This window comes from Hippichthys cyanospilos, chromosome 4 (assembly GCF_059441005.1).
Source record: "Hippichthys cyanospilos isolate Australia breed blue-spotted pipefish chromosome 4, RoL_Hcya_1.0, whole genome shotgun sequence".
NCBI lineage: Eukaryota > Metazoa > Chordata > Actinopteri > Syngnathiformes > Syngnathidae > Hippichthys > Hippichthys cyanospilos.
The window spans coordinates 26546216-26559467 of NC_142372.1; the positions used below are offsets into that span (position 1 = coordinate 26546216).

Here is a 13252-nt window from a genome sequence, read left to right on the forward strand (position 1 = left end):
AGCAATGCACACTATTCTAGACAAGAAATAAGCACATAATGATAACAACCTAATACATGATTCCCTTCACACCCACTCTTCATCATTATCATCAGAATGCGACGTGTTGTCACCATCTCTTGTCATGTGTTGACTGCTTGGAGGCTCCGCTTCTTTCTTCTCTTCTCGGTCTTCCGTCTTCACATGGACACGACGAGTGAGTGGCACTTCTGTAAAGTTTCCCCCCCTAATTTATGCGTGGTGACAGCTGCTCTTCTTCTTTGATGTTAGGACACTGCAGCTCCTCCTCCTCTTTTACAGCAGGCAACTCTGGCTCCTGCCACAAATTGTCTTCGCTGACGCCTATGGGACACTAGACACATATTTTTTTTGCTAAACGCAGTCTGTTGTGATTTTGCTTTGGTGTTTTTAATATTCAAAGTTCAAAAGTAGGCCACGTGAGCGTCAGATTAGAAAAGCAAGAAATACAGTGGGCCCCTGGGTTATGAGATCCCTATCTTATGTTATATTTTACATTACGAAGTGGAATACAAAGTTTTTTTGTCCCCTTGTTACAACATTTTTCCTGCTTTACGGCGTTAACAACAATTACAAAATTCAAACTTGTCACTCAGTGTGCACACGTATGACTGTGCGAGTCACTTTGCACTCATACATCACTATATGCGTCACTGCACACGTCACTAAGATGCTGGTCTGATATTGGTCGGCGTCAAAGTTAACCCTAAGATGCTGATCGGCTATTGGTCAGCGTCACGGTGTCCTTAAGATGCTGGTTTACCATGGGTCAAAGTCACGCGTCACTAGGATGCTGGTCTGGTATTGGTCGGCGTCACAGTGTCACTAAGATGCAGATATGCTTGATCTCGTGGGAGTGCTTACAATATTGTATTAGTTGTGCATTTTAGTGCTTAATTCAAATTTTAATTCATTAGCTGTGGGTCTCAACATTACTCGTGATGTTAAAGGAGATGATTACTATGGAAACAAACCTGGAGATAATCATGAAATACGAAAAAAGGCCAGGCTAGGCTAAGCTCGCTAGGGAATATGGCTGTGACTAGCTCTAGTCACGTCACTCCAAAGGTAAATAAAATTTCATTGTTCCTTTAAATATTTTTTATTTATGATGTTATTTAACTATATACATGTTATATATAAGTAGTACTTACCATACTCCTTTGTTACTCATTTTTAATGTGTATATCAAATTTTGATATTTTTACCAAGGGTTTCGCACGCTTAAGCTAATTACTATAGGTTTCTATTGCCCGCCATAATGTCGATTTCGCCTTACAATCCCAATTCAGAAGAGATTAATTTCATATGTTCTGGGTCCACTGTAGTCTGATTGTTCAAAACAAATATATATAACAGCCATTGCTAATACATATAGTCCAGTCCAACCAAGAGTGTTAAAGCCAGGAATGATTGGGAAGCATTTACATTTAAGTAAATTGTCCCATTGAAGTGACACAGTGCTAACTGGCAACAGAGCATTAATAGAGTTTATCCAATATATAGCTTGTGCTATTGAAGGACTCATTTTCTCATCACTCGTAGTTGAGTGAGCAAGTGACCAATCAGCTGCTTCACTGCAGGAGGTTGGTCACTAGCAATACGAAAAAAGGCCAGGCTAGGCTAAGCTCGCTAGGGAATGTGGCTGTGACTCGCTCTAGTCACGTCACTCCAAAGGTAAATAAAATTTCATTGTTCCTTTATATATTTTTTATTTATGATGTTATTTAACTATATACATGTTATATATAAGTAGGACTTACCATACTCCTTTGTTACTCATTTTTAATGTGTATATCAAATTTTGATATTTTTACCTGGGGTTTTGCACGCTTAAGCTAATTACTATAGGTTTCTTTTGCCCGCCATAATGTTGATTTCGTTTTTATCGTTTTGATTTTTGTTTTTAATTCCCTTAAGTTATGTTTTTTGCATTGCATTAAGTTGTTTTGTTTCAATAATGAATTAAAAAAATAAAATAAATTAAAAAAAAATAATTATATATATATATATATATATATATATATATATATATATATATATATATATATATATATATATATATATATATATATATATATATATATATATATATTTATATATACACAGTGAGCCCCTGTGTTACGAAGTTAATGCATTCAGCGGCTAGGCACGTAACTCGAATTCGCTGTGCGACGGGCAATCCAAACCTATGTTAATTAGTGAATGCGTGCAACACATGGAAAAACCTTAGGTTAAAACATCACGACTTTATACACATATTAAAAATTAGTAACATCATCTACTGTACAGTTAAATTAAATAACAAATATACAAAGGACAAATGACATTTACCTTTGGGGCGACGTGACTTGAGCTGGTGGTGGGTGGAGGCGGAGGGGAGCAGAGACGAGAACTAAACGAGAACTTTTCTTAAACGAGAACATATCACCGGCGATTTCCTTCTCTTTAATCCATAATAGAAGAAGCCTCTCCATTTTGTTGTTGACCGAGGTCTGTCCCCTGGCAAGGAAAGTCTTACGTCTTGCCCTTAGAAGATTGCCGAGCGGTTACGGCCATACTCACTAGCAAGGTTAACTATGCGTGCGCCTCCTTCATATTTTTTTATTATCTCCTGCTTTGTTTCTATTGTCATCATCCTCTTACTTCTTCCTTTACCGCCACTTTCAATTTTAGAAGCCATGTCTAACAGATGAAGTTTGCAAAGTTTTCACAACACACTGACCAGCTCGTGCCATCAAGCTAGATGAGGGCGTTCGGCCAATAGCATATCGGCATTTCTGTGATTGACGTGACGCCGGCAAATAGCATATCGGCATCTCCGTGACTGAGACCGTGACTGTGACCTTAATCGACCAATAGCATATCGGCATTTCCGTGACATGCGAGAAAAGTTGTTTTTGTTGATGTAGCAAAGCGAAAAAAATAGTGCGGACACACTGACCGGCATATGTCGGATGTTTTGTAAGACGAAAGGTTTGTGCGTAAGAGGGGGACAAAAAAATGCCGCGGTCCACGTCGTAAGATGAAAAATACATAAAACAATATATATAGTGTTGTACTCTTATATCCACTGTTTAAGGTAAGTATATAAATGACAACAATGTACTTAGTGTAAAAGGGGCCTCGCCATCTGCACGCATCTCCAGCAGGAGCAGGTGGAGCCCCTCCAGTGTGTGTCATTCATGCAATTCAAGCCCGAAAATGCAGGTGTTTTTTATTTTTCCATGCTGTGAAAAATACTTCATACAGCTTCATTTCTATGTTCATCAAAGGTCGAAGGTGGCCCATTGGGGGGCTCGCGATTGGATCATAGCTCCACTTTTGGTGACAGTTACACAACCATGGCACTCAGTCAGGAGCAATAAAAGACTTCTTGCAAATCAGAGAAGCAGGCCGGGCGGGGCCCCTGGGAGTCCATCGGAGTAAGTTTACACATCTCACTAAGCCCACTGTCTAATCCCCCCTTACCCCCTTATAGTGTCTGCGTTCAGGTTTTTTGCTGTGTAAAAATAGTCAGAGCATGTCCATTGAGAATGTACATTTTAATGCCGGCCGCCATTGCTGCCGCTAGTGGGACTTCTTTCCTTTCCTTTCTTTTTTTTTTACGAATCCACGCACGTTAAATAACATTTTCCGAATTAATATGGTATTTAGACAGAAACAGTAGAATCACTTATTTTCTCTATTCAACAAAGCCAACCAAAAGGCAGCGGCCGAATAAGAAGCAGGCCATGGAAACCGGATATGCGTCGAAAGAGCGGTCGGATGTGACGTAACACGTGCGTCACTAAGCACACACATTTCGGTTTTGCCTAGCACAATAGCGTGTAAAAGCCGCAAAAACACCCGCGGCTTAGGCAGCTGTCACTACTAGTGCTTCTTTTTTTTCCAGCTGCCTCTAGTGCGTCTTTTTCCTTTTTTTGTTTTCGAACTTGCATGCCTTAAACGACATTTTTCGAGTGCAAAGAGTGGCGAACGTCGAGGGAAAATGTGCGAGAGAAGCAAAGTGAAATTGGAAGAGGAACTTGGCGGAGGCCGAGAGAAGGGACAAGAAGCTGCTCAAGTTTTACGTAAGGCGCCACGGGTGCTCAACACGCCAGGTTTGCCACTTGTTACTTGACAACAATATTTCATAGCAAGGATTAAAAATCAACATAAGCATGTTTTCGAGACGACTGGACGGATGTAGACTCTGCGAAAACGTTATAAGCAAGGACTGAACCAACGGCTGCCCCCTTTCCAGTGATTTAGTCTTCGGCCCATTTGTGTGCTTTCATGCCGAGGTATAGTGGGGGGGGGGGGGGGGGGGGGTAGGTTATTGAAATTGTACTGATGACGTGTGTGGCTGTAGCGGCAGCGTGGCTCAAGCTAACGAAGCTAAGGTCTGCCAGGCCTCGTCCCTTCAACAATGTCCTTCCTGAGCAGCAATAGCTTGGTTTAGCTACTCAAGTGGGCAGACAGGGCAGTCCCTCATTCGTCACTCACCAGCTGTGAGGCAACTGCTACAAGGATGCCCTGCCACAAAATGAGCCACGGCCGTGCTGTGTCTTTTCACTGAAGCAAAGTCCACCATCATTAGAAGGGAGTGTTCATTCGTGTTCATTAAGTAGATAGTCTCAGTACAGGAACAAAGAGCCATTTGTCTCTGTGCCACTTTTGATAGAGGATTGTTTATGTTGTTGTGGTATGAAGCTGTTCGACTGGGTATTCATTGTTTCGCTAAACAAAAGCACCATTAAGTAAATAAATGTTCAATTAATTAAAAGAAACAATCAATGAAACTTTTTAAATTAACATGTAATCGATTAAATTTTCATTTAATTAATGACACTTTTAATTTATTAATGAATGGTGTTTATTGAATTTGGGCTCTTTCGGCCTGAGGTGAAGCAGGATAAGAAAAGCCGGAAGTTTTGCGGAGAAAGGAGCCACAAGAACCTGCTTTGCTACTTTGCAAGCAATCTCCATGTGTGATGAGTCACTACATTGCATTTCTTTTGAACAGCATATTCTTCAGCACATTGTATTTCACTTGATTGACATACCAAAGCGTGGACTACGAGTTTCTGATAGTGACCCCTCGGGACTGAATCATCATAAGCATGGTTTTACTTTCAAAGAGACTGAACGGCTGTAGACACTGCAATCGTTTAATATTTGTTTTGTAAGCAAATTTCTGCTTTATAATGAGTTCCTGGGTTGATTAAAGCTGCTGAATCTTTTCTGCTTTTTCTTGCATTTCATCTTTCTTAAGGACACACTAGTTGTTGTTGTTTAGTCTAGTTCGGGGGTTGGCAACCCGCGGCTCTCAAGCAGCATGCGGCTCTTTAGCGCCGTCCTAGTGGCTCCCTGGAGCTTTTTTAAAAATGTTTGAACATGGAAAAAGATTGGGGAGAGAAATATTTTGTTTTAATATGGTTTCCGTAGGAGGAAAAACATGACAGAAACATTTTTAACGTTTTCCAATGCTGTAAAATTGTGTAGAATAAATACAGTGATCCCTCCTACTTCGCGGTTAATGGGGGCTGTCAACCCCCCGCGAAGTCTGAAACCCGCGAAGTTGGGTATCAGTTCCTAGATTTCTATGTACGCCCCAATATAGCCACAGTAACCATAAACAATCCTTTTTTTTGTATTTTTTGCCTATTTTATTTCCTCACTCCTATTATTTAACATTACATTATCCTTATTAACATTATTACCATTATTGTATATTCTTTAAATAACTAATATTACATAGTTTATTGATAATTTGTTCTCAGGACTGGTTATCTGCACCAAGACTCCGGTGAAAGAGTACGCAAATCATCACGTTGAACTTCACATTTATTTTGGCTCATGTATGGTGTATCATGTAGTATCTGTTGAATAATGAATCAACAACAATCTTCAAGTCAGTCAACTAACATATAAAACTTAATCTATGAATTTACTGTATTTTTAGCCGACATTAGCGGGTTAGCAACAACTAACAACAACTACTAACTATAAAGTGCAACCTCCACACAAACGAACACATAAACAGAATAAACACTCATCGCTTACTAAACATAGGCAGTAGCGTGCGTTATCAACATAAATGATAATAAACTATAAATATGAGCTTACGTTGTCATTCACTACGTCACCGTAACGAGCCGAATGACGCACAGAGAACGTAAAACAGGAAACGTAAATGCAACGCGACCCGACAAATTAAAAGCATGCATTTCAAAATGAGATAAAAAACGTCATGAACTCTAACGCTTGAAGAACTCTTAACATAGTTATTAACTAATGTTACTTCGTTATTTGATTAATACAGTACTGTATAATGTATTTTTTTGCTTTCTTCAATATTTGTTCATTTTTGCAAATTTTTTACATGATTTTTTATTTTGAAATATTTTTTATTTTTCCTGGGAAAAAAAACGGGAAGTACTGAGACCGCAATATCTGAGACTGCGAAGTAGGAGGGATCACTGTATTACATTTCAACATTTCTGTCAAGGAAGAATTACGTAATAGCCTGCGACACGTGTTTCTGTTAGCAGGGAGGGATGCTAGGCAAGTGGCAGTTTGAATCTGGCGGCCATGAGCCATGGGCCAAAGGGAAAAGAGAAAAATAACTGAGGATTTGCGTTGGTTGCCAATGCGGAAGGATTGCCTGAATGTTTGCTCTGTAGCGAGAAGTTGTCAAATAATAAAAAGAGCAATGTGGAAAGGCATTTTCAGAGAAGGCATGCTACATTTGCAGCCGAGTACCCAGTTGGACGCGAGAGAAAATGTGCAATTGCATTACTTAGCTTGCAGTAGTGTGTCAAGATTAAAGTTACATCTTACATGCCCGATGTTGAGAAGCTGACCAGTGACGTCCGAAAACAGAAGTCACATTAAATGGGTAAGGACACAATCCTGTCATAGGCACATATTTAGTAACAAAGTGCCTGTTGTTATAAAGTGATAATCTGATTTTTGTCAGTATATATTTGGAATGACACTGAGGGTTATTGTTGTGTTTTGTTGCTCAGGTCCGAGGATAGCTGCGTTGGTTGCATGGGCATTTGCACAGACATCAAACCTGAACTGTATTGATTTGATTTTATGTACTTTACATTTTCAAAAGGCTGATGTTTTATTTTTATACTGTAATAGCAGGCTGCGTTTTATTGCACTGTGTTGCCAAGATAAGGGACATGTTCCATTTTGTTTTTTTCAAATCCTTAAAATAAAAACATCAGAAATCTGATTTCTTTATTTCATTTATTTAATTTCATCAAAGCAATGAAACATAATTCCTTAATATTGAAATGAAGTTAAACCTGAGGTGGCATCGAACAACAGAGTAGTCTCGTGGTACATCATTATCAACAGAATGCACTGCAGTAAAAATAAACATTTAATCATGAAGGTTCATAATGTGTTTGTAGTTAATAGTAGGCTAATATAGCTACTATAGATACATACTGTACATGTGTTGCCTTCATTATAATGCTTATATAAGGCTTTTAATTTAGTTTTTTTAGTGGCTCCAGACATATTTGTTTTCTGTTTTTTTTTTGTTGTTTTTTTTTTTGTCCAATATGGCTCTTTCAACATTTTGGGTTGCCGACCCCTGGTCTAGTTGTTTTGAAACAGTCAGATATTGGATTTACAAAAATCCTCCAAGGCCTGGTTTCTCAGGGGGCTGTTTTTTGCTTTATCATAGTGCTTTTCTATTCTCTAGCCTACGTTAAGCCTGAATATGAAATACACAAAAGCAGAATCACCTCAGACTGACTTAACAACGTGTGTCTTATGTCCCACAGATGTGAGTGAAGAATATGTCTGCTCCAAGTGGCAGGAGCCAGAGTTACCTGAGGTGAAAGAGGAGGAGTGGGAGCCCCCTGTTGGCAAAGAGGGGAATCAGCTGCAGTGCCCAAACATCAAAGAGGAGGAGCTGACACTGCGCATGAAAGAACAGGGAGATTTCACAGATTTGCCGCTCACTGGTGTTTGTGTGAAGACAGAAGACCAAGAAGAGAAGAAATGGGTGGAACCTCCAAGCAATCAAAACATGACAAGAGATATTAATGGCGAGCAAGCAAACAGCCACTTGGCTCTAATATCAGATGGTGATGACATAACATCACATTCAGGTGATGATGATGATGATGATGATGAAGAGTGTGTAGGTGAGGAAGGGGCGGAGCCTCCAACCAGCAACTCCAGTCAACACCTGACCAGAAATATTGATGGCGATCATGCAGATGGGCAATTAGCTCCAATCTCAGATGGTAACGACACAACGTCACATTCTGATGATTATGATGAAGAGTGTGAAGGTGAGATGACACATCACACTGACAGCATACATTGGAAATGCTCCTCGTGTGGAAAAACATTTCGCTTCAAGTCTAACTTGAAAAGACATATGGTGGTCCACACTGGTGAGAAACCCTTTGCCTGTTTGGTTTGCGGTCAAAGATTTTCTCACAGAACAAGCCTGACAGTACACACAAGAATCCACACTGGCGAGAAACCTTTTATCTGTTCAAATTGTCCCAAAATATTTTCAACTAGCAAAGCCTTGCAAGCGCACACAAGAAGCCACACTGGTGAGAAACCATTTGCTTGTTCATTTTGCGCGCAAAGATTTTCTCATCGGTCAGGCCGGAAAGCACACACAAGAACCCACACCGGTGAGAAACCTTTTGTTTGTTCGTTTTGTGGTCAAAGGTTTACTACTAAGAATACCTTGATAGTACACACTAGAACCCACACCGGTGAGAAACCTTTTGCCTGTTTGTTTTGTGGTCACTGCTTTTCTACACGGGGAGGATTGGGACGACACATGAGAAGCCACACCGGCGAGAAGGCTTTTGTCTGTTCCAAATGTGGTAAAGGTTACCCTACAAAGGATAAACTACAAGTACACACACACACTCACACTGGCGAGAAACCTTTTGCCTGTTCGCTTTGTGCTCAAAGATTTTCCAAAGCAAGTCAGCTAAAAGTACACATACAAAGCCACACTGGTGAGAAACCCTTTGCTTGTTCGCAATGTGCTAAAACATTTTCTCATAAGAAGAGCATGATAGGACACTTGAGAAGGCACACTGGCGAGAAACCTTTTGCCTGTTCAGTTTGTGCTAAAAAATTCCGAAGTGAGTATCTAGCAAAGAGTCACAAGTGTGCTGTTTAGAACTGTGTCAATCCCAGCTTGCCCAGGCCTTCCTGCGTGGTTTGCATGTTTTCCCCATGGAACTAAATTTTAGAATAATAGTATATAGGTATATAGGAGTAGACTGTGATTCCTCGTTTTTCGTGGTTAATGGGGACTGGAATCCCCCTGGGAAAAGTAAAACTTGCCAAGTAGTGGCCCCGGTTTTCAAATTTAAAATACTGTATTAAAAAATATATATGTATATTTCTTTTATTTTTATTGAAATGTGAAACGTCTTCATGCTTTACATATTATGTAAGACAAATATTAGACAAATATTTACCTAGATTTCTTTTATTATAAAATGGTGTTTCAAGTGTAAACTCTTCAGTGTTATCATGTTTGATCATGAACAGATCTGACTTTAATTCAACGTCCAGGCTGCTGTTAATATGACCGCAGCTGCGCGAAACTTCAAAGGGAAGTGATAACAGTTCACTTACTGTACAGTGTAAAAGGTCTAATCATTTAAGACATAAGTAAATATGTGTACTGTACTGTACTGTCTACAGTAGTTCCACATCCCCCCCCGGAAAATCAGCGAAAGACCGAGGTAGCGAAAATCAAAGCGCAAAGTAGCAAGGGATCTCTGTGTTGGCAGATGAGTATGGATGAATGTTTCTTGTTACTGTTGTTTGTGAAGATGAGCAATTGGCACTATCAAGCAGAGCTGTAAATAAGAGACAGGCGCTGTGACCTTACCAAAGGGAAAAAGCAAAACGGGGTTGTGGCGCTGTGACCTGACCAAAGGGCAAAAGTTGCTCTTGATGTTCCTGAGAAAGAAGATAGCATCATGGATTCGTAAACTGCATCCCCTACTATCACAAACTGATTGTTTACATTGTTGCCAGATGTCATGAGCTCTTTAGAGCAGCAATGGCTTTTGTAACTAGGGCCAACCCAAATCAATAAATGAGGAGCGGAAAGGATCTGTAACCAGACTGGAAGGAGATCTGAGAAGGTCACGTTCCTGTCCGCTCTCCTCACGAGAAAAAGAATGTAGTTGTCTTCCTTCCAGTTTGTTGTTTATAAATGTTCTAGGTTGCCTGAATCTGGCTATAAGCGGAAATAAATCCAACACAACACAAATATAAATAGATTACATTATTGCCAGATGTCTTTCCCCAAACGTTTAGGGCAGCAATGGCTTTTTTACCTAGGGCCAAGCAAATTGAATAAATGAGGAGCGGAAAGAATCTGTAACCAGACTGGAAGCATATCTGAGAAGGTCAGGTTACTGTCCACTTTCCTAGCGGGAAAAACAACCTCGTAGCATTCCTTCCTGTTTGCTGTTTGATAAATGCTTTAGGTTGCCTCAACCTGACACTAAACATTAAAAACAACAACAACAAAAAAACTTGATTACTTTGGTTCTACTTTAGGTACGAAAAATACTAGTATTTTAGCTTCTAGAATTACTTAAGTAATTCATTGTTTCAGTATTAGTGATCAATTAGGTAGTAGGTAGTAAAGTGTCTACCTTTAAGTACTAATGTACCCAGAGTAATAAATGTATCAAGTAATTGCTTCATGAATTAATCACCAAGGTAATTACTTATACTAGTTACTCAGTATACACTGCTTTTTGTGGGACTTACGAAGACAAAAGAAGTTGAGGGGTGGAGGGGTCCTCTGGGCTGGGCATGTGCTCACTTTAATTTTTTAGACATACAACATTTTTTTTTTGGCTGTTGATTTACGCGAGCTGGCAGCTCGTCAACATAATTGTTCCCGCGCCAAGCCAGTTGGTGACGGGACGCAAATGCAAAGTGGCAAAAGAAAAGCATTGCTGGCTTGATTCACTGAAGATATTCATTTTCAATGGATTCAGCAAGCAGTGAAATATGGCACTATTGGATTGGTATTTTTTTTTTGCATCATGGGAGCTTCAAAACAACAACAAAAAGACAAAAAAAGAAAGACAGAATAAAAAATTGTTGAACCTTATTTTTGTACCGTATTTGTTGCACCGTAAGGTGCACTTTTCAATCTTTCCATTTATAAAAATCCATTGCTCCAAATTGGAAGCAATTTCTATGGGGACAAGGCACAAAACTGCCAGTTTTTGTAAAAGATTTGATTAAATAAATCCTGAAACTTTTGAAATCAACAAAATATATTTGAAGGTGTTCAGTTGCAATTTGATTCGAAATGTTTTTAAATGTAAATACAATATGTATAATAAAAAATACAAAAATCTAAAAATACATAATTAAACTTCAGTTTAAAATTAAGTTGAGTTATAATTCTTCTTTTAAACTCGATTGGTCAGTCAAAAATAAGGCCCATAAACTGATTCTGGCCCGAAAACCGGTTTAATCCAGCCCACAAGATGACTTTGTATGAATGCAAGACGAAGGAAATGATTAACATGAATTGCAAATGGGCTGCTTTGGCTCCTGTTGACTCAAGGCACACGCATACGCCCAAACAGCCGGCGGGCAGAGAAGGCCCAGGTGGACTGAGACACCCTATAAAGGTGCCTTGGGCAACACGGGAAGCAGGGCAGCTAACATGGGAACCAAGACCACCAATGTGGGATTGCCATCAAGGGGACCAAGACCGCCAACATGGGAAACGGGACCACATTTGACGGTCGCAGCTCTGCTGCTGCCGCTCCCGGCACCGCTGGTGGCCCGCCACGCCGAGGCGGGCGCCAGCGTTCCCGTCCACATCGCAGCAAAAGGTAGGCATAGCAGCGCTTGTCAAATGGGCGGACGCTTGAGGGCTACTGCAGTTGATAAGTTACGCTTTTCAAACATTACACTGTTCTTTTCAAATGAGGAGCAAATCAATTGGAAGATGCAAGACATACATATTACTTGATTTGATTTGAATATCAAGCAAGATGATATTCAAAGCGTTCATCTTGTGGAGTGCCAAATGCATCCAAAGTAATTACCAGTCAGGTCCCGGAGAGCCGAAACCCAGCCTTTTTTTCAGTATTTCCTGAGTCAGATGATTAGCCGGTCAGCACTCGTCACAGAATGCTGCTAACTGAATCCCATCTGCATTGCTCTAGGGAAAACTTGGAAAACAGGCCAAGTTTTGGCTCTTCAGGACCAGACTTGGCCATCCCTGGACGACATCCAAGTGCTCCATTTTGCTCCATTTTGTCATGGGACGCATAATTTCAAATGTAACGTGCTTCCATTGGATACTATGTTTTTTGTTGTTTTTTTTGTAGGGGTATTGTGAAACACTTGGTTCACACAAGGCAATTTTAGCCAGCAGCAGGAACCTGGTCTACTCTACTCTGTGACTTAGACTCTTTGGCTGCCTTAGCCCATCACGTTCTCACATTCACCTCCTGGATTGTCGGCTTGAGTTACCACTGTAATTACCGCACCTATGCTCCTTTCATGCAGCGTTTTTGATATTGTGTGAGGTTGGATGCAGTATATGGAGCTAAAGTGTGGGTCAAGAATACTAACCAATCGAACTTTCCTCCATGCAAACATAAAGTTTGCTCTCTGGGAGTTTTTCGTCATTTGAAAATGAGACTCTATCGAGATGAAATGACAGATTCTGCATTGTGCTATTTATTAATACACATAGTAGTTGAACAATTGATCTTTAATGAGCTCGATGCCAGTTAATTTCAAATCACACGTTTCATGCTTTGCACATGCAATTTAGAAGTTCACTTACAAAGGATTATTTTCATATCTCGTTTGCCATAAATGCACTGACAAATATTAACATTTTTTATTTGGGCTATATTTTTTCAACTTTTGTTTGATCTTATTTTATAATATAAAAGTTACAAAATTTATAACTAACGCAAGAGTAGTGGTTGTCCACGTGCTATTTTGGGGGAAAACCTCATATTTCTTACAAAAAAAGACACTCCCTTTATTATTCTATTTTGCAAAGCAGACTGGAGTTATATGATGATTCTTTGCATATCAATACTTTTAGATCGAAGCAGAAATAATTTTTGATTGAATTTTGAATCGAAAATTCATTCTGAATGAAATCAGAGACCCCAAAAAGTGAAACATGGGATGAAGTTACCTGCTTCTAAATTTGTCCCTTTTATTGCAC

General features: G+C 39.7%; 1 protein-coding gene across 2 annotated transcripts in view; it reads left to right on the plus strand.

The window, feature by feature from the left end:
• LOC148425205 (uncharacterized) overlaps nt 1-11313 on the plus strand; it is a 67514-nt gene extending 56201 nt beyond the window's left edge. Inside the window, exons 2-3 of one of the 2 annotated variants that reach the window (XM_088413391.1) lie at nt 3294-3443; nt 7809-11313. In XM_088413391.1, the coding sequence (XP_088269517.1) occupies nt 7952-9184 (1233 nt within the window). In that variant the 5' untranslated portion in view covers nt 3294-3443; nt 7809-7951 and the 3' untranslated portion in view covers nt 9185-11313. Of the gene's footprint in view, nt 1-3293; nt 3444-3791; nt 4122-7808 lie in introns of those variants that run through there. The other variant, XM_088413388.1, reaches the window with a different exon arrangement.
• The last annotated feature ends 1939 nt before the right edge of the window (nt 11314-13252 follow it).